Source organism: Talpa occidentalis, unplaced genomic scaffold, assembly GCF_014898055.3.
Source record: "Talpa occidentalis isolate TD23 unplaced genomic scaffold, MPIMG_talOcc4v2.1 talOcc4.4, whole genome shotgun sequence".
NCBI classification, from domain to species: Eukaryota; Metazoa; Chordata; class Mammalia; order Eulipotyphla; family Talpidae; genus Talpa; species Talpa occidentalis.
This window is the reverse complement of record NW_023604295.1, coordinates 19,316,473-19,338,762: the sequence shown is the minus strand read 5'-3', so window position 1 is coordinate 19,338,762 and position 22,290 is coordinate 19,316,473. Positions and strand designations below refer to the sequence as shown.

The 22,290-nt window shown below is 34.8% G+C and overlaps 1 protein-coding gene across 1 annotated transcript in view; it reads right to left on the bottom strand.

The window, feature by feature from the left end:
- Nucleotides 1-22,290, bottom strand: part of SAMSN1 (SAM domain, SH3 domain and nuclear localization signals 1) — a 122,923-nt gene that overhangs the window by 58,761 nt on the left and 41,872 nt on the right. Inside the window, 3 exon segments of the mRNA XM_054700352.1 lie at nt 16,415-16,596; nt 16,629-16,775; nt 17,972-18,099. Of these exon segments, the coding sequence (XP_054556327.1) occupies nt 16,415-16,596; nt 16,629-16,775; nt 17,972-18,099 (457 nt within the window).

Below are 22,290 nucleotides of genomic sequence, written 5' to 3'. Positions count from 1 at the left end.
TGATAGATTATTGCATCTCATTCAGTCCTCTTAACAACATATTAACAATATAAAAGTGTTATCTTTTATTTTACAAAGAGAAAACTGAGACATAACACAGCTTACTCACCTAGAGTCAAGTGGGCAACCAACTGGTAAAGATTTGAACCAAGGCCTGTCTGACTCTACCACATGGACAAACACTTCATACAGAATAAAATTCAAAGCAAATTAAAGGAGCAAACTGCAAACCTGAAGCAATTTCACTTGTTTCTTTAGCAGTGCTTCATAGAAACCTTAGTCTTATAACTAAAGAATGTGCCACCTGCTCACCTTTTTCCTCCTTCCATTCTCTTCACTTCTTTCCTTTTCTCACTTTAAATGTTGTCATTCTTTTTCAAGGCTTCACTATACTATCATTTCTCTTATGACTCCAAAAGAGTATTTTTCAGAAGCAGACTAAGAAGAAAATTGAAGGTAGATGAGGGTAGCTCATAATCCACCTGGTAGGAGATGTTGGAGCAAACACATACTTATCAGACAGCACGTCGGCTTTGAAGGGATAGAAAAATGACTAAAGAAGTAATTGAAATTGAGCAGATGTGAGGGGGAGACAAACAGAAGGGACACACCAGGCAGCATGTAAAACCGAGAAGAGAATACATTTTGATTGTTGTATATCCGTCAGATGGAAGTCCTCAAAGATCTATGGAAGATCTCTTTAACTATTCATCCTCTACTGACAACATAAACATTTACACTAGAAGATGGGAAGTATGAGAATGTTTATGTCGGAAAATTTGGAGACAGAATTAAAGTTTAAAAGCAAGTCAATAAGCTCAACAAAATGCTTTACTTATACCTGAATTGCCACAATGGCTTTGAGAAGTAAATATTTAACATATGTATTTGTTTCCTTTTAACTTTGATCTTGGGATTCTTGGCTACTGACTATATGCCAGGGAGATAGCTAAGCACCTTTACATAAAGCATCTCTTAGCATCCTAGCAGTTAGTCTGGGATAAAATATATATATATTTTCCCACAACTCAGAAGAAGGAACCGGGACTCAGACAGTAATGTGATGATGTATACCTTGGGTTCCAAATTAAATCTCAGGATTTCTTCTTTTGTAGTCTAATGACCTTCCTCTTATACCATGTTACATAAGCTTCTAAACATGGTGAGTAAAATCTAGTCACACTAAATTGCAAAAATATTCTGCAGACACTAGAGGTTTAGTAAATGTTGGATTAATAGGTTTAATTTCAAAAAACCAAGTCAGTGTATTGTGTCTTCTTGTTTCTGGACAGGGCAGTGGGGTGCATGTCTAGACAATGGAAAAAAACAAGGACATAGCAGTGTATTCACTTTCAATTCCATATATACAGACTGACTTTTCTAATTTCATTTCTGGTTTTGTTACTGGAAAAGAACCTTATATTTCTAATAATTTTCTCAGATACAAAAGCCAAGCTATTGCTGTGGTTGACACATGAGCACTGTGGTTCATAGTGTTTAATTTAAATTCAGTTGTGTTTTAGTCAAGGGAGATGCTTCTCTACTTTCATCCGAACTGATTAATGCACAATAAATATATTCATCAAATTGACTAATTGTAGTGAATAAGGATATCCAAGGGTTACAGACTGTCAGGAAAAGCACATAATAGAAACTAAATACTCAATTTCAAAAAGCCCTTTAACATAAATATTTCAAAATCATCAATTTTGTTACCATTTAACAGTGGTGATTTTTATTTCCTACAATCTAGCCTGACATTTAAGGTAACATTTAAAAAAATGCCTATTGCATCACATATGACTACCCCTGTTATACCACTTAAAAACTGTGCAATTAACATTAAAGGTAAAGGTATAGGAAGGTTGACCATGGTGAATCAAATGAAAATTTTTTCATGTATTTTTTTTTATGAGCTATGTTTTTGTTATTTGATGTAATGAAATACACACACACACACACACACACACAAATACACCACTTCCATATTCCTTTCAAACCTATCAGCTTGGGGCAAACATCTTAGGTTTAGAGATCATAACCAACTGAATTTGAGGCCCTTACTGAAGTCAGTGGATTGTTACATAATTAACAGAACTATGTATTTTCTTTGCCCCTTAGACAGAGGGGGGCTGAGTTTTGCTTCTCAGCAGTTTGATAAAGTGTTATGTTAGGGAACTTATGTCATACAGATATGCTGGCTGAAAATTCTATGGCTACTAGAACAATGGGAAGGTAATTTACAATGCTAAAGAGAAGTTGACAGAAGAGAAGGTTGAAAATATCAACATAGACAATAAGAGACACTCATAAACTATACCAATGAGTCAGACAAATGGATCCAACTTGGATTTTAAGCTTAAAATAATACAAAAATGACCCACTTAAAATTAGATTCTATTTACTCAGTTAGTATAGAGAAAAATGATCATGTTATCATAAGAGCAATTTGTAGTCAGAGCATTTTGTAGAATTTGGAAGATAGAGGGTAAGTGACTTGGTGGTTTGTTGTACGTACCCTTTGGGGCTTTTTCTAGTCCATGATTTATCAAAAGTCCCAGATACTCTCTGATGGAAGTTTTCACGCAAGTTTGGAAAGCACAAAACTAACTCTGGGGATTTATCAGCTGTACCTATCAGAGACTCTACTTTCATACAGAGTGATCATAAGGACTTTAGATACTGAGACTTCCGAGAATTATCCAGTGCGTTCCTTCTCTGTACTCCCAGCATGAGGATCCTAAGCTGATGGGACTATCTTACAACATGGGATTCAGAAATCTTGGGTCGAATTCCCAGGTCAGTCCCAAAACAGGGCTTGGGTAACTTCCTTAACCCTTAAACCTTAACCCGATCCCTGTTTCGTTTTTGAAATTGAATTTATCTACTTGACAGAACTGTTGTGCCTATTAATGATGTACAGTGATATTATACACAATTGTGAAAATGATGTACAATTGAGATTTTCTCAAAAAAACTTCCTGGATAGGAAAAAATGAAGCTGAAGAATTAGAAAATAATGTATTCTCTTCAATTAAAATTTGATTCTCAAAGTTTGGTAAATGAGACAATACACCTAAGGAGCTTGTAGAAGAATATCCATCCTAGAAATTCTGATTAGGTAAGAGTGGAGTAGGCAGTCATTAATAACACATGCCCTTGGTGATTTTGATGCAATTGGTTTCATTGAACCACATGCAGAGATACGAATTTTTAGAAGATAATATTCTAGCAAAATTGAGAACCTGACTTTGCTTTACATGGCATTTTCAGATATGCATGATTCTTTTTCTTCCAGTGTCATTTCTTTGCCTCAAACCTTTAAGCTTCCAAAAGCCTCTCATCTCACCTAGAATGGTTCTCTAAGTCTCCCTCATAAATAGAACTATCAATCTTTCTCATCCAAGTAACATTAAGTTCTAGTAAGCATGCAGTGCAAGACAGCCAAGTTATAGAAGAACACTTCACATTTTCTCTTTCCTAATTATATTTAAATTGAATAATGAAAGCCATACACCATTTTGTCTCTTAAAATACAAGATTCTGAGTTTGGGAATATTTGTATGGAAATCAGGTCCGGTTCCCCAGATAATGACCTAATATAATTCATAACTGCTATCCATTGCTTCGCAAAATTAAATCATGATGATTTAGCCCTGGAAGACGTCTTAGTGGTCTTCTAGAATTATTCATTTATTTCTACAGCTAAAGAAATCATAGCCAATATCACCTAGTTTGTCCTACAACCTAGAATCTTTCCAAGTGAAAAATTTTCCCACCCAAGGAAAGCTTAACTGAAAGCCAAGACTACGTTCAGAAAGATTTCTTCACTGAAGCAAGTTTTACTATCCTGTGTAAAACACAATAATAATTCCTTCATACAAGTTAGATGCAGGGCATTTGGATTAACTTCCTTCAAACTAACTCATGGGATAAGAAAACAGGATCATAGATCACTCCACAGAGGGGTGTGCTCCTCTAAAAGAGCCAAACTCTCATTGATAGTCTAGCATTATAAAGTATCAAAGTTACTTCCTCTGCAAAGGCATTTTCTGCCACATTCCATAGTAAAATGTGAACGCCTTATGAGTAATTTCGCTTCCAGTTATTTCCCCATTTTCCTTCCATGTATACAGAAAATTTAAAGCTGATGATAGTTGTAATTTTCATTTTAATCTTCTGTTTTCATAATTATTTTTGCAACTTTTCAGAATGAATTCTGCTAACAGAGGCCCACACAGCTAGCAAAGTTCCCTGGACCTTTTACCTCCAATTCTCCTCTCTGATCCTGTAAAGCTTTGAAAGATATTGATTCTGCAAAGGCGAAAAATTAACTTATCCAAAAATAGCACACATAAAATGGGAACTCACCAAAGAAACCCTAAGAATATTGTTTTAACTGGAAGTTGTACCATTAACTGCTACAATGTACTGTATTCCTGTTACGGCTCTTTGCAATATATTTATCATTGTGTGGGAACAGTTTAATCTACTCCATACAGAGAGCAGTAGGAGCTCTCAGTGCCCTCAAAATATGATGGCCCTTGCCATAAACAACTGATGTAAATTTCTTGCATGTGGCAGGTCTAACATTTTTTTTCTAAAAGGAAATAACCCTTTTCTAAAAGTCAAATTTGTTTTTAGAGCTGTGGTGTCTTTAACCACTTCTTTTTCCAGTTTTTCAGTTGACATCTTGTCATGACTTACAGTGGGTTGCATCAATCATCCTGGGTTCTTACAGAAAATATTTTGTGGTGGTGACTATCACATGTAAGAAACTAAGTGCCCTTTGTGGGTGAATGCGCAGATACCTCTGATTTCTTGCCAAATCATTCAGAATGCCGCAAATCCATTAAATCTCTCCACAGGGAGGAAAAAATTCCCGCATCCTAGAGAGAAAATTTATGAGTTCATTTCAATCACCACAAATGAAAGCCACCCTTAATATTCATTAGAGATTTTACGGTGGCAATATGCATTATCTATTCGTATGCTCCTACGAAAGGCCAATTTCCCTTGAAATCTTACATGGCTTCAAGCCACTCCTTAGAAACAATGGCCTATGTCCAAGTGGAATCAGAAGAGGTAAATGGATGCCTTTTCTTTATCCATTGGTAATGATTCCATTAAGCCATTGTGGTGGCTACAAGCTTCTGAGTTTTAAAAATTAAAGGACAGATTTGGAATATGCAATCAAATCATTGTATCACTTCTCTGCTGTCATTTCTTACCATGTGTCCTGAAGTGAGTATGATTTTTGGTTTACATCACAAAAGATGACTTTTGAAACTGACATTTTTTCATTTGGAGAAATATGTATGTTGGAGATGTAAGTTTATAAGCCTGAGATTTTTTTCTCATTAATCGCTTCTTTCTGCTATCGTAGATCAAGTCATCATCATTTCGCTTCTGCTTTAACCTTTTCACTATATAAAGTTATCTTTTCAAAATATAGACTTAAGTACATACCACGTACCTTAACAAATGAACAAATAACAAAGAAACCAAGCTCTTGACCAAATGTTTTTGCATAGCTTCCCATTGAGTTGGGGTGAAAAACAAAACTTAGCATAACCTATGCAACCATAACTGCTCTGACTTCTTTCTCATACTTACCTGTACTACATCTTGCTATCTTTCCCAGTCATTCTGATCATTCCTTTATTTCCCCTAGTTTTGATTAATTCTTACTCTTCTTGCACATTTGACTTCAATCACTGTTACCTTTGAAAGTGTGTCCTGACTTCATGATTAGATCAGATCCACCTATTGTATGCCTTCATAGAACCATCTTACTCTAACACCTTTACAAAAGTTGCCATTTCATGGGTTTTTTTCTGATTAGTTCTCTTTTGCCTTTTATTGGACTATGACGGTCATAATATCTGTTTCTGCCCATTTTATCCCCCTTATGTGGCACCATGTAAATACTCCAAAACAAATTGAGTAAATGAATGAGTTCCTGAATTGAATCCATTTGTACCCTGTGTAAAAAATAATCTCTTTCTGGGTGAGGCATAGGCTTCAATTTGGGTTTGACTTGAGGTAAGCTGCAATAATTCAAAGGGTTTTTAGAGTGAATTCAACCACTTGCTTTACAACTTCTCAGGAAGGATAGAGAACATGAATTTCTTTCCTTCATTTTTTCATTCTCTTCTGAAAAAGGTGGGTTATGCCTGAGAGTTATAATCTGACTCTGAAATAAAATATCACTAAATGTGCATACGTGTTATGGCTACTGTAAATGTATGAAAGGCATTTTTAAAAGCTCAACTCATTTTATATATCTGAGATGCTGCTAATATGGTGATAATTTGAGAGGTCAGAAAAGGGCAGCACATTTCCCCAGCCCCGCTTTCTCTTTGTCTGTATGCCTCAGAGATTCACAGGTGTGGGAGTCACTAGACAAGCTCCCAGAAGCTGACAGCAGAGTCTAATCCTACCTTCACATTGGAACCATGAAGTTCTGGCTTTCTTATCAGCAGGGAGAAAATTGTGCAAATTATATAAAATAATATTATAAATCAGCAGAAACAAGTGATATATACTGAGTGCAACATTATTTTGCCTAATGCAAAATTGCTAAAAATTGTTGGTTGTGATACCACAATACCTGGTATTTGTCTTAACCACCTTTGTGGCCCCCCCAGTCCAGGATAATACCTGCTCTATCATAGACATTATGTGGTTGTCTACTGCATAAAAGAAAATAATTATAAATATATACCTATAAATTGCAATACTTGTAATACTTGTCATTGAAATTGGTAGTTCTTCAATAAGTTCAAAGTGGGTATCAGGTACAGTTAAATACATTCAGTTCTTATAAGAACTCCACAAAGAAATCTTCATCAGGTCCATTTAGTAAATAAGAAATTGAAACTCAGACAGATCAAACAACTTAACAGGCACACAGACAGCAGACAGTGAGGCTGCAGTTCAAAGCCAGGCTTATTTGACTCTAACATTCATAGAGTTTCCACCATGTACTGTTCCTCTGAACCGCCAAGTTCATTTACCTATCCACTGAAAACTTTAAAGACAACAACCTACTGACAGGAAAAATCTGGACTAAGAGGAGGTTTACATTCAGTATGATTTCTGCCATCATCTGGTACATCTGCTGTGAGACCTCAGGTAATTCATTCAATTTTCATGTACCTCTATTTCTCCATCCATGAAATGGCAATAATGTTTTGGCTAATTCGTAGTGCTAATGTGAGATAAAATGTGAGAAGAGTTGGACTGCACTTCAGTGTCAGGGACTCTACTAATTAAACCCCTACCATAAATCTGTACTTTCATATGCATCGTTTCATTTTACATTGCAAGTTAGAAACTAATTTATTCATATTTACAGATGAAAAAAGTACAGTTAAGTTCTTAGCCTATTCTCAAAAGTTATAAGGCCATGTTCTTTGCAAGAAAACTTTGGACTTTTATAGATTGTGACTTAAAATTCAACTCTGTCACCTACTGTTAGGCTGTATAAATTATTTAACCTCTCTGAGCTTCAGATTTTATCAAAATAGAGGTAATAAAATTACTTACTGAATCATGACACAAAGATAGCATACATTAAAGCACCTGAAACACAGTCAAGTGCTAAGTCAATGGAGGCCATAATTGTCATTGTAATGATGTGTGTGCATGATCAACCACTCAAAGTAGATTTCAAAGGGATCAACCACTCTACATATCATGTGTGTGTTTGTGTGTGTATGTGTGTGTGTGGTAGGTGAAGTGGTGAAAGACGTTTCTCTCCAACCTAGCACTCCACACACTACATAAGCCCTGTTCTGCTCCCTTCTATGCTCTATTTAAACTTTAACAACCCATTTTTAAAAGCAAATTTTAATTCTCTGAAATGGCATTCCAAAGGATTTTTTGAAAAGATTTATTTATTTATACAAGGACTGGGGTACAATCAGAGGTGCGGGAGGGTGAGAGAATTCACCAGAGAAAAAGTGGGGAGCAGAATAGGCAGACGGACTGAAGACACTGCTGAGGGGAGCAGTGGGCAGGTTAAGAGAGGTCTGCTGCACCCTGTGGGTTTCTCTCTGGCCAGCCGAGAATCGAACCTGCACTGCAGAGGCTGTGGACAGCTTCACAGGGTGGTGCTCAATCCACTGCACCACCCCAAAGGATTTTTACAAATATTTCTTGAGAGACAGAATTCATATTAGTTCCTGAGAGTGGAAATGTACACATTTGATTCATAAAGATGTTTAGACGGCCAGGAGAACCTGGCTGTGAAGTTTATATTCATTTGTATAGATGTTGGTTCATAACATGAGAGAAGAAGAAGTAACCAGGACAGAGGAAGTACATTTGGTCAGGAAATAAACAAACAAACAATGAAAACCTAAAATAACTTAAGTACATAAAAAAGGTGTTAGAAATAAGATCACCAGAGGTTATCTAAAGAGTGAGAAAAGAACTGCTTTGAAGAAACTGAAAGGAAATCTTTATGTACTAATCTTTTCTGCGGGTAGTATTTATCTTCTTCAGTGTGTCCTCATAGCCTAAAATATAGAAGATAAAAAGAACCTTAAGAATCACTGATAGTTCTTGCTCATTCTAAAGATGAAGAGATAGAACAGAAGACTATAGAAATTAAGCAACCTGACCCAGAGAGATCCTAGCAAGTGAGTTGAGCTCATACCTCACCCTCCTTTGATATGTAACACAGCCTCCAATGCGCTGCTGAACACACTGAAAATACGATTTTGTATTTAGTTTGTTTAGCTATATTTGAATTATAAAATTGTTTTTCTGCCACAAAAGAAAATCTGCAAACATTTGAGTGTCCTCTAAGGCTCATTACATAAGTATGTTATTTAAATCTTTCTCCTCCCAAAGGTCAGTGTCCAAATTCATTCTGTTGAACATTGCAAAAGAGATAAGATCTAAGTAATGAAGGAGCAATATTTTTTCCAATGTCAATGTGCATAATTGAACCCCCTTCAGAGAGACTTTCATTGTCTTCCTCCTTCCATTTGAGGACATAGTGAAATAAATTTCAGCTTTCTTGTGGAAGCCAAAATGTATTATCATGGACACTATTTCATCATCATAGGAACATTTCAATTGATAAATATCTATGATTTTAGAAACATTTTATTCTGGGAGTACAGTTCAACTTTCTGCCTAATTTTATGCACTTGAAAAAAAGCATAGAGTAAAAACACATGCACAAAACAGAAAAGAAAGGCAAAATCTTTACATCATTGCATGAAGGAGAAGGATGTTTGGTTTCTATTATAACAGTTCTAGAACTAGACCATAGGTTTGATGTTCTTACTGATATGTATGAGATTTTTCTAACTGGGAAAAACATCAACTGAAATAATTAGACTAGGTGTACATTCTACTTTGCTGTTCCTCAAAAGTTTGATTTAATAATATCACTAGTTATTCTGGACTTGTAGAATAATACTTCACACTTGCAGGGCAATTGCATTATTCTAGCTTTACTTTCATTACATAAGATTTTATTTGAAAAGACATTTAAACATTTTATGCACATTTATAATTTACTTTCCACAAATTCAATCTAATTTTCACAAATCTGATATTTCACTCTATTTTAATACCTCACAATTTAGGTATTTCTTCATAAGTTCCTTTTTTAACATAAAAGGTGTTGTATGTCTAGACTAAACTTATCTAGAGTTATTTTATATACAAGTACTGCAAGGTGTTTGCCATTCTAGTGAATTGCTCTACCAAGGAGTCTCATTATTTGTTCTTCCTTTTTATTTTTCCTTTTAATAAGATCCCATAAGCTCTCATTACAAATGTGAAATACTATTGTAGATTGGATATCACCTCCACTCCCAAACACACATATTTCTAAGTTCCCACATGCATGGATTATATGGCTCAGAAGGTTTTTGACATGAATTTGTTAATGAGTGAATGAATGTGTGAATGAATAAACTTTTGCATCATCTCCTATTTTTCAAATTCTTTTCTTGGATAAATGTTGATTCTCCTTCCATCAAACATATTGACTCTAATTAAAAATCTGTCATGTAAAATATTCATGATTTTTTTTTTGTAATTTAGGCTCTTAAAACTAGTTTAGAATCTTAATTCTAAGCTCATTACTTTCAGTGCACAGTGTAGGAAATATGGATATCTTTTGGTATTTTTGTTTCACATTTTCCTATTTTCCCTTTTGAATTTCTCAGTACAGATTATCATTTACTCTGCCTTCCTTTTCACAAGTTGTCCAAATCTATTTATTGAAACTTGTTCTCTTTCCATGTCATCATAATTCCAATGTAAGTAGGTAAAGTTTAAAGCTGTTCTAACACATGGTGCTTTTTAAATGAAAATTTTACTGATTTATCATTGGTTTACAATACTACATAAATTTCAGGAGTACAACTTAACATGTCAATAAGTATGTTTGCTTCACTGTACCTGCCCCCAAAATTCTAATGCCAGTCACACTAGCAAAAGTTAACCCCTCTGATCTTTCTTCCCATCCCCTTTCCCACTCCCTCTGGTAACCATCATATTTTCACAGCCTAAGAGTTATTTTTGTTGTCTAACACATGGTTTCGCTGTCATGAGTTGAAGGCAAGGACAGTAAACTACAAGAAGTTGTGCATTGATAGTTCATAACTTGTCTTTCCCTGGATGGCTATGTGAGCAGTTTTATTAGTACTGAGCCACATAAAAATACTCCCAACAATGAAACCATTGAGAATTTTTTGTGGTACCCTAATATGACATAGAAAATGATGATAGAATCTATGAAATTAAGTTTGCCCTTTATTCTAAATAATGTGCTTCCTTACTCTTTTTACTGATCTTCACAGTCCTCTTTCCTTTTCGTATGTGTGTGTGTATGCGTGTATATATTCATATATATATATTTTTCAAAGTAAACATAATGGATTCTTATTCATCCATCTACACCTTTAAGCTCCCATACTATTTATGCAATAGGCAGAAGAATTAAAGTCAAAAATAAGGAAACAGTACAAAGTTATGAAGGGGGGGATCATTGTGTTTAGCAAAAGGATGCTATCGCTTTGCCTTTAATAGAATGTATGGGTGAGAAATACTATGGAGATCTAATTGGAAGAAATCTGACTGTGGAATGGTGGCAACCAGAGGAGAAGGGGAGGTGGAGGTGTGTGTGCGTGCGTGCATGTGTGTGTGTGTTGCGGGGGCGTGGGGGGAGATGAGAAGAAAAAAGGGAGGGAGCACAAGGGTCTATAGCGGTAGACTAAGGGTTTTTGGTGGCAGAGTGCACTACAGCAACAATGTCTGAAAGAGGGGTGGTAGTCCTACACTTCTATTATAGAAACCAAGATGTAAACCAATATTAATTCAATAAAAATTAATTTGAAAAAAGAAGGCAGATTAGGTGAGTGAGTTTGCATTTGGCCTTCTAGATGTTGGGGAGACATTTAAAGATGATGTGTGCGGGAAATGGTAGTATTATTGTGTCTGAGCTACAGAGTCATTAGCCAAGTGAATTAATTAGATGAGCTCAGGTAGATTAGCCAAGTGAATTAATCTGGTAATGATGTACCATGTTGACTGGAAGAGTTAGGACAGACTCAGACAGAGATTGGCAGGTTGAGAAACAGATAGATAAAATAGAGGACAGGCACAAAAAGCTTACCCTCATTTTTTGACCTCTCACATAAATCAGTAGTTTTTTTGGCCAGTATTGAAACTTCTAATACCACTTAGCTGTGGGTTATGTTCCCCAAGGGCATTTTCCCATGTCAATATGGCATCTACTGCTCCCCACCTGAACTGAAAGATTAATTGTAAAGTCTTTTGTTTCTTTATTTCTTGGTTGGCACATCCTGTTTCACTCACTGATACAGTTACATAAAAAAAAAAAAATTCCATTATCCACACTTTCTCTTTTGGTGCAATTTTGAGGGGTTTGTGTAATTCTCCAACAAGACCTTCAATATCCACTCTTCTCATCCTCTTATGCACTGTAAGATACTTTAAGTAGAGATTTGTTTACTTTGTCACCTTGAGATTCTATATATAAGCCTTCACTCATTTTTCTTTGATTTTTATATACTTCTGCTTCTCATTATAATTTTTCTATCTGTACCTCACTGAATTCTTTTAAACCTGGGGTTTTATTTTGCTCTTTCAGGCCTTTGACTATCCATCTTCCTGAAGGAGCTTTTGTTATTGTCACTTTTTAAACATACCACATTATTTTTATGATTTCAAAATATTTTAGATATTTGAAGGTAGAAATGAATATATGCTTTCCTTTGTCATGTCTAGATTATTTCCATTTCTTATGTTTATAAAAATAACATTTACCCTATTTATTCTGAAAAATTATGGCAGATTTTTGAAAAATGTTTGCTTTTATCATAATATTATGATGAAGGAAGGCCTTATCTCCTTTATAACACAAACTTTATTCTTTCTTGCCCCTGTTCTCAACCTATCTTCTGACTTACTTTCCTCTTTTTGTTAAGCTCTTTCAAGCTCTTAGAATGCAGAGCTTCCTAAGTACCCTTCAATCACTCCTCTTATAAATTGATTTTAAACACTTAGCTTCAAATATTATTTTTGGTTACCTCCACATTTTTAAGATGCATTTGAAATCCCCTCTCAACACCACTCATGTTGGATATTAGAAAAGACCCGCATGCTTAAGTAGTTTTTCCTTTCACATTTCTCTTGTGGAGTACATACTTTCATAAATCTGATCTTTCACCTTTCTCAATTTATATCAATTTCATAATCACACATCTTTCCCCACTCCTCAGATCCCACAGGCCATACAAACAACTAAACTGCATGTTAAACATCTGTGTGTCTCGTTCTCCCCTTTCTGAGAAGAGCCCTTCACAAACAATACGTTTCCCTGTCTGGATTCAGTTTGTTTATGGTATCTCAACTGAGTAAGTGTCATTTCTTTCTGTGTCTAGCACAAAACTCTGTATTCTTTGATTTTGCTGTAAATATTACCAACTATGGACTGACTCCTTCTAACATTCATTTAACCTTCCTAACGTCCCGGCATGATAGATATGGGTAACCATGTTGTACAAATGGGTGTGTGTTTTATTTTCTTTCCCAGTTATGTTATTGAGGCAAAGATGGTTTATATCATTATATCTGCTTTGGGGCTGTAGGTTCAAGCTTTTACAAATGTCTATTTTCACACCGTGCTCACTGCCAGTGCCCCAGTAATCCTCACCATGGTCCATTGGGCCCCTTTCCTCTCCCACCCTGCTCCCTCCTCTTCTGGTTGCCTCATTTTTTCAGTAAAATATATGGAGCTTGTTAATTGTTTGGCTTTGTTTGACCCTTTGTTTTGTTTCTCTGTTTTCCACATATAAATGAGATCTTCCAGTGTACAAATGCAATGACCCACTTAGAGGAAAGTGACTAGGTAAAGTCTGAAACCAATTGGCTAAATAGTGTAAGGAGTTGGCTCAGATTCTCTCTGCTGGTGATGTCAGACTTGTTAAACCCCACTCAATCAGAACCAGTCTTCATTGTTAGTTATAGTGAACTCAGCAGGGAGTCATACCTAGGTAAATAAGGACTTTCTAGAAGACAAATTAGTTTCAAGCCACCTTAATACTCTGATTTGATAATGGGATCATAGATATTGGAATCTAATATTGCTGAAATTCTGAAGTCAAGGAAAAACTAATGTCTTTATGAACTGATTATATTTCCCCCAAAATGTGGGGTATAAGCCCAGCTCCAGCACATTTCATAAGTTGGCACAATTTAAAAATATCTGGCCATACTTTTACCCTTTAAAATCACAGAAATGTCACTTCTGACTACTTATCATTTATAGTAACACTCATTTTCAGAAGCACATCATTTCCCCCAACACTATCTGTTTCCTGTACCTTCCACAGAATGAAAGTTAAAGTATCACCTAAATAATAGCCCTGCACTTACTACAGAAAAAAATACTAGTTATGCTAAAATTATATTGGATTTTTAAAACTTGTTATCATTATAGAATATATGTGTAGAATATGAAAGTAATAATTTGTACTCTTCCACATTTTTTTTACTCCAGTGTCTCAAATCCCTGAGTATAAGTGGTCTCATTAAGTTTACCAAACCAATTTAACGTTAACGTATTCTTGAACCCTCTCTCCAAATCTACTGAGGATTTCCTGTCACAAATGCTGAACATTAGTATCTGAAATTCTGAGCATTCTGCAGATATGTTTGACCTTCTGCAGATAAAACTCACTTAATCATTTAGTTCTATTTAAAAAAAGATGAAACTACCTGAAAAAGCAAAACACTATTGTGTATATGCCTAAATTCACATAGACAATCACAAACACCTATATAAAATATTAGGATTAATATAAGGGCCATTAGATTAATGAGAAAAAAGACTGATCTAGATCTATGGCATCAAAGTCCATTTTTTTCTAAAACTCCATTCATTTAGTCAGGAAATGTACTCAAATATTTACTGATTGTCCATAATATTACCGTGACTATGGAGGATTCAAAGTAAATGATTTATAGCAAACAAATGCCCAACTAATTCCGTGATAGGTAGAGTACAATAAGCTCTGTGAAAACAAGGGTGAGGTATACATTGTTTAGCTCTGAAACCCCATTGTCTAATACTGTGTCTTGGAAACAGTAGATGCCAATATATACTTAATGAATATATAATGAAATAATAATGCCCTTAAATAATCTAGGAATTCAAAGGAAGAGTGATTATTTCTATCTGGCATGACCTAGGAAGTCTTTGCCCTAGTGGGCAAAGTATTTGAACTGAGTCTAAGGGATAGGGATCATGGTTTAAAGGAGAGGATAACATACCAGGCAGTAGCCAATATATATAAACACAGATGTAGAGAGGCAGGAAAGTACAGGTTGACTTTAGGAATAACAAATCATTTAGTTTGGCAGTTCAGCATGGAAAACCTATAAGGAAGTAGTAGACAATGCTGAAAAGTTTGACTGCGACCAGGCTGCTAAAATCTAGAAATGCTAAGTTAAGGAGTTTGATTATAAAGGCACTCTGAATATTTGTGTTTAGATTCTTAAACATCAGCTTTGTCATTTGCCAAAGAATCATTATTCTTGATCCTGATTCTAAAGTTATGAAGAAGAATCTTCAGAAACAGGCCCTAAATATATTACCAGTTGATCTCTAAAAACCTGCTACAAGAAGGCTACATAGCGCAGAAGACCTAGAGGAAAAGGTGAAGATTAAAGAAGTGGGTGAGACATTCCTGAAATAATTGTTTGGCAGTTTCACCAGTTCCAAGCCTGTTACTAGCAGCCTATATTATTTAAAATGGTACTTTGAACACAGATTACTTTAGTTTTAGTCTTCAGAGACCTAACTTAATACACATATTTTAAATGGCAAAAAAGGGTTTCTAAGAGAGATTAAGCCTCTTTAGAGATTGCAAATCTTCATAAAATATAGTCTAATGAGAGACTGATTCCTAGAGCAAAATGGAATAGAGGAAGATTTGTGGATATACAATCTTCTTTCATTTATTCACTACAAACACTAATAGCCATTACTGTAGAGTACTAACGGCACAATTCATGCCTTATGTAAGTTGAAAAATAAAGTAGATACTTCTAAGCCCTAGAACATGTGTATTTTAGTTTCTCATTTGCCTCATGAGCCTAATATTGATATTTCTATTTTATAGTTGAGAAAGTTAAATAGTTTGAACAATTTGCCAAAGTAAACAGGTAGCAAAGCTTGGATCCAAACCCAAATTTATTTATTTCCAGAATCCATGCTCTTTCTCAAGCACCATATAGCCTTAGAGTCTACTTAGTATAGGGAAATATCATGTACACTCTATTGTACTAGCTAAAAGCAAGATCCTTAGCAAAAGACTATCTAAGTCAGCTCTACTTCTTATTAGCTGTGTGACCTATGCTTGTTACTATTTTGTACATTATTTTTCCTAATTGCATAACATATGGGAATTAATATTAGAATAGTAGTACATGCATATTGGGTTATTGTGAACTTTAAGTGATATAGTGTATGTGAAATGCTTAGGAGAATGGGAAATGCTTATTTAAATTAACTATTATTTGTCAGTGAAATTCCACAACTACAGCAATAATTTAGACAGTACAATACAAATTTTCTTTATCTAAAACAACAGCTGAAGTCTCCCTTTAATTACAAAGAAATCTCTGGGAAATATTATGCAGAAATTTATTTGTGCCTAAAGAAACTTACGCAATTTTAACATGTAGCAAGTATCAGAGAAATTGTATTTTTTTTTTTTTTTTGAAAAACAACTCTAGCTGTGGTAACTTTTCTGACCCTGTAAATTTGACTGATTAGCACTTCTGTTATCTCTTTCTTTCCTGCCAGTACAAACATCCAGATAAGACGATACATTTACGTAGTTTAGGAACTTACCCTCGAATGTGGGAGATCTGTATCTGTACAAGAAGACTTGAGATGTGAGTGGTGAGAGCAGTGGAAACAGTTGTCCTAGGGTTCAGCTTGGGTAATTTGGAAATCGACACATGTCCAGAGCACATTTTCTGGAAAAGGCTTCCAACTTTTCCACATTTGAACTTCACCTTCAATGTGAAGCCCTAGAACATGTTCTAGGGCAATTCTGGCAAACTGCAGCCAGAAGTGCTGGATCTAACCAGTGATGCAGGAATGGTATCCATTTTATTCTCCATTTTTTTCCTTCTTCCTTGTTCTGGCATTACTAATTTTCTTTTCTTTTCTAATTTCATCCAGGAAATTAATCTTTCATCTTTATCTTCTGAAAGATAGAGGGAAAAAAAGTAAATCTAATTATTTTTACATGTAGAAATTATATTTTACTTCTCTTTATTTAAAAGAAATGAATGAACCGCATAGGATAAATGAGGAAGTCATTCAGTTTCACAAAATAATTTGCAATGGAGTTTCTAAAGATTATGTTCTTTTGTATATTGTTATTTATTTTGTAAAATTCAGATGTACTTGAAACTTCTGGAAACCATATCTAATGTTTAAAGTTGATTTGACTGAAATGAATGGAAGCAACATGTAAATAGCATACTGAAAATTACTTGAGAAAAATTGCAAAGTAGCAAAATGCCCACATCTTGTAAGCATAGTATAGTGTGCTTCTACTATTAAATAGCTTTTTTTTTAGTATACACACACACACACACACACATAAAGAAACATAATAAGAAAGCACATGCAATCTTTGTTTTACTTAAATAAAACCTCAGTGGATATGGACTGAAATTCTGATGTTCTAAAAATTTATCTTGTAATATCAGTTTGCAAAGAGATTTATACATGCAATGTATGGAAAACAAAAACAAGGCTGAGAGAACAAAAGAAAGTAAGTATTGATACTTAGTATTGTAAAGTTGATTAGTGAGAGTATTTATATAATCTCAGTGATTAGTTGATTATACAATGTAATGAAGGTCTGAAGAAAGTTCTAGTAATGTACAAAACAGTACATTTACAGAAAGTAGAAATGTATGTTACATATTAAATTGTACCATATTGCTGAAACTCATTACAAACTTTGACCTGCTATAAAAAATATTTTGATTAACAGGCCCTTACTGTAAAAATGATAAGGCAATCAAAGTTGTACTTCATGACATGCTAATTTACTCCACCAAAAACCAAGTTGAAAAGTACTGTTTTCTATGGCCAAGATATAGAAAGAGTTGATGGAAACTGTTGACCCTTATTCTCTTGCTGATCTTCATCCATAGCTTTCTCTTACTCTATCCCAGAGCTTTGTCTTGAAAGGATGGAGAAATGGGATGAAGCAGAGGTATAAGGTGAAATTCAAAACAGGACATCTGTTTCACGAATAGCTTGGCAATTAAAAATCCTTATTTTTTAATAATTATTTTATGGCCTTGTCAAAATGGCCTTCATTAATACGTGCTGCCCCAAATCTCCCTCAAAGAATTTTTAGCACCTCATTGAGTTCTTACTTATGGAGATTTATTAATGTGAATTTCATCTCATTCAGACTCAGCACCCCGGCTTTCTTGATCTGAACAAGTTTCTGCAGTCGCTTTAATGTCCTCATTGATTCTACTGGGTCACCACCTGATTTTATGGCCTAGCACAAACACATCTCAAGGTAAAGACAAATTATTTCTTCACAAAAGATTAAATATAAAATGTGTCAAGATCATAAATGTGGAAAAATTAATAACGTGACCTTAAGAACTGTAGCCTGAGACAATTTAAGCAATAACTTCAAAGCATGCCACATCTTTTGGGTTCAACTTGTAAAATATATTACAACTGACCAGTCATACTAAAGTAGGGCAATTTTCACCATTTTTTTAAACTTCAAAATGCAGCAAATGGATTGAAACCAGAGTCATCTATAAATGACTTGCTCCTATTCTATGTGAAATGTGGAAAGAAACAAGGTGTCTGCAGCATAACATAAATGGAACAAGAGATTTCAAGTTGCTACTTGCAAGTGTTAGGATAGATTTCTGGTGTGCAAAGGATGCCTACCTGCTGATAGCAAGAAAAAGCAGAATTTAAATTTTTTTCAGTTTTCCTTTTGAAAATTTCTTGTAAAACAGCATTTTATTTTATGTATGTGATATTTTAAAATAATATACTTTCCTTTATATAGCCTCTTGCTTTCTTATAGATACAGACTGAGAAAAACATAATGGAGCCACAACAAACTATACCATGTTTTGGTATATAAGTGTCATTGATTTATTATGGCAAACATATTGATAAAAAAATTAACACTGCTAAGAATCAGATAAATGAAAGCTTAAAAGCTCACCCTTGATAGCTGACTGGAGAACTGAAGTGCCAATGGTGGGAGGGGTCAGAACAAAGAGGGAAGGGAACAGAATGGGCTGTGGTGGTAGACTAGGTGCAGTTTGATGGTGGATACACTACAGCGGTAATACCTAATGAGTGTATCCAAATATTACCTCAATGAAAAATTAATTATAAAAAGAAATAAAATACATCAGTATTGCAAGTGAAGAAAAAATTAACATTACATTAATGACTTGGTATCTTTGGGAGATACAGAAATATTTCTCATTAGTTTAATGCTGGCCAACTTCTTTTAACTTCTATTTGCTCTTAAGGATTTCAAGATATTTTGGAAATTAGTATATTATATGCTAAATTTCATAGTAACTGCTAAAATAATTATATTCTGTTGTATTAGCTAGATGTAGAGTAATGCTTAGAGAAATACTTCTTTTTCATCCAGTAAACTCTGGACTCAGAAAATTTCTCTTTACTTCTGACTCATTCTTTGCAGCCATCAGTTGATAAATGACATAAAAATAGATACTGCAATTTTCAAAAGGCAAATAATTTGCTTCCTCATTAATGTCTGAATGTAACTTATTTATAATAGTGCTTTCCAATCCTTTGAGAGAAACTATAAAACCAAAGCAATGTTCAGGGAAAAAAAAAAAAGATTTCTGCCATGCAAACATTTCCAGTCTTAATATTCAGCTCTTGTTTTTGGTCTTTAAGAATGACTTTGAGCAACCAACATAAACTTGATGTCCTTTCTCAACATAATAGCACCTAAGTAGGAGATGTGACATTTTGTCAGTGCAAGCCATACCTGTTTGCATTAAATAAATGAGAAAATAGTGAAATCATTTTAATCTTTCAGAGAGGACTGTGATGAGATATTGTTAGATATGCAAAATCTTCCCTCTCTATCTAAAGGTAAAGGTCATGCTCGGTTCAACACGATTTCTATTGCTATTTATTTTTATATCACTTTTTCTAGTACTCCCTTACTGTGCATTCTGAGTTACTCAGTTCTACACACCCCTTACAATTCAGAAAAGCCATTTTGTAATCTTTAGTTCCTTCTAGAAATAATAAACTGACATTGCATAACCATTGAACACAGTATTTTTCTTTGCTTATGATTACTTTTCTTATGGCAAACTCCTCCTGTTAGAATGAAAGCTTAATTGCTCTATTGAAACACTGACATCAAAAAAGCCTTCTCTCACTCCCTTCTTTGTGAAAAAGGCTTTCACTTTTTTTGGGAAAGTTGTTATATACTAGGGTAACCGAGTATGTTAATGACTTGCCCCTAGGAGAAATGGAAGCATTCATATAGTGTCTAAATTCAGTTGAATGAGATCCTTAGGATCAAGAGGTATTAAAACAAACCTGCCTCTCATTATTTTCTTCAAAATTCTGTTATATTTCTTTTATAGCACAGTATTTTTAACTTTTGCATCTTTATTCACTTACTCGCCTTTGAGCTAATAGAGATCAATCTACTGTATTTTATCCACTTTTGAATATATATGCCTATGATAGTACATGACTTACTGTATGCTGAAAGTAAATACACTCTCAATTTCACACATTTAATTTATCTACCTAATCGTTTATCCTTAGTAAATTTTTTATATTAGCCAGCTACTTTCTAATAGTAAAGTACTTCTTGCTATTAGGCAAGAAAGCTTTTTCTTGCTGTTAGGTTACATATACTGACAGATAAAAGTTAGAATTAATATTAAGATGTGTATGATCAATCAGCTTGTCCTCTTAAAAGAAATCCTCAAAAATATTTTGGAAATAACCTTATTCATTGCAATCCCATAATCTGTTACCTCTCTATATTTGTACTGAATTTGGTTAAATTGTTACACTGTGCTTTTTCTAGATGTTATCTAAAATGATTAACTTCCTATTCAACTAGCCCATGTTCTGGGAATATGGTACCAAGCAGTGAGATAAGGTCTTCGCTCTGCTTCCATAATTCTACATTCTACAGAAAAGTGACATAGCATAAACATATAAGCAAGTATATACATAAGAAAAATGTATATACATAAGTATATACAAAAAAGTATATACATAAGAAAAATGTAACATAGTGTTATGTTAAGAATTGATAAAGTGATTGGGTGGGAATAGGAAAGTGGTATTATCAATTTTTATTGGGTAACCAGGAGGGATTTCTGTGATAATACTGAAAATGAGTTCTGAATGACAAGAAATCACCAGACAATGTGAAGATTCAGAGATGGTTTTTGATTTAGTGGATGGTCATAAAGGACATTTCAACTGAGACTTGAATGACTAAAGAAAATAAGGTAACTGGGCAAATGCCAGAGGAGAGAGAATTCCTGGAAGGGGATACAGCTTGTCCAAAGGCTTTAAGGCTGGGGATCCTGGAAGATTTCTTAATATATGAGGAAGGAAGAAAAAGGAAGAAAAAGGAAAAGTATCCTCAGATGAGACCAGGGACTTAAATGGGGGCTTTAAGGAGGCTTTTTTAGAGCAAGATGAGGAATTTATATTTTCTTATAGTCGGGGGAGTGACACAAATTGGCTTATATTTTTGTCTTCCCTCTACTGACTTTTGATCATCTTCCTTTTATTTTTTATTTATTTTTAAAAAAGATTTATTTATTTATTTATACAAGCACTGGGTACAGTCAGAAGCACGGGAGGGTGAGAGAATTCACCAGAGCCAGAGCGGGGAGCAGAGCAGGCAGAAGGACCGAAGTACACTGCTGAGGGGAGCAGCGCGCGGCAGGAGAGGTCTGCGCGCCATGTGGGACCCTCCTCCGGTGGCCGGGGAGCAGCTGGGGATCGAACCGGCGCCACAGAGGCCGCGGGCAGCTTCGCAACCCAGCGCTCAACCGCTGCGCCACCGGGGAGGCCCGATCATCTTCCTTTTAAAAGGACTTTTCCAAATAACATCTTCAAAGATGCTATGATCTCACCCATCTTTAATTCACCATCTTTTATTTACCACACTTTCCACTCTTCCCAGGCATACTTCTCAAAAAATTTACTTGTGTACGCCTCCTTTAATTCCTTTAATTTCTCATCCTTTCAACACAACTCCTATAGTCATCAGTCAGCTTTGTCTCTATTATTCCACTTAAATTGCTTTTGTGGTCCAATGAACCACTCTCATACTCCATTACTACTTGATACTCAAAAATTTTGACCATGATGACCTTTGGGCTTTTTGGCTTCTATGATACCGTATCCCTGGTTTTCCTTCCATCTGTTTTGGCTGTTATTTCTTTAATGTTTACAAGTTGATATCTTCTTTTCACTCAAAATTAAATGCTTACATTTCTTTAGCATTAGATATGGATTCTCATTTAATATCACCATCATTCTCTTTTCATTTTTTTAAAGCTTAATTTTTAAAAATTTTTAAAATTTTTTGTTTATTTATAAAGCACTGGGTACAGTCAGAAGCATGGGAGGGTGAGAGGATTCACCAGAGCCAGAGAGGAGAGCAGAGCAGGCAGACTGAC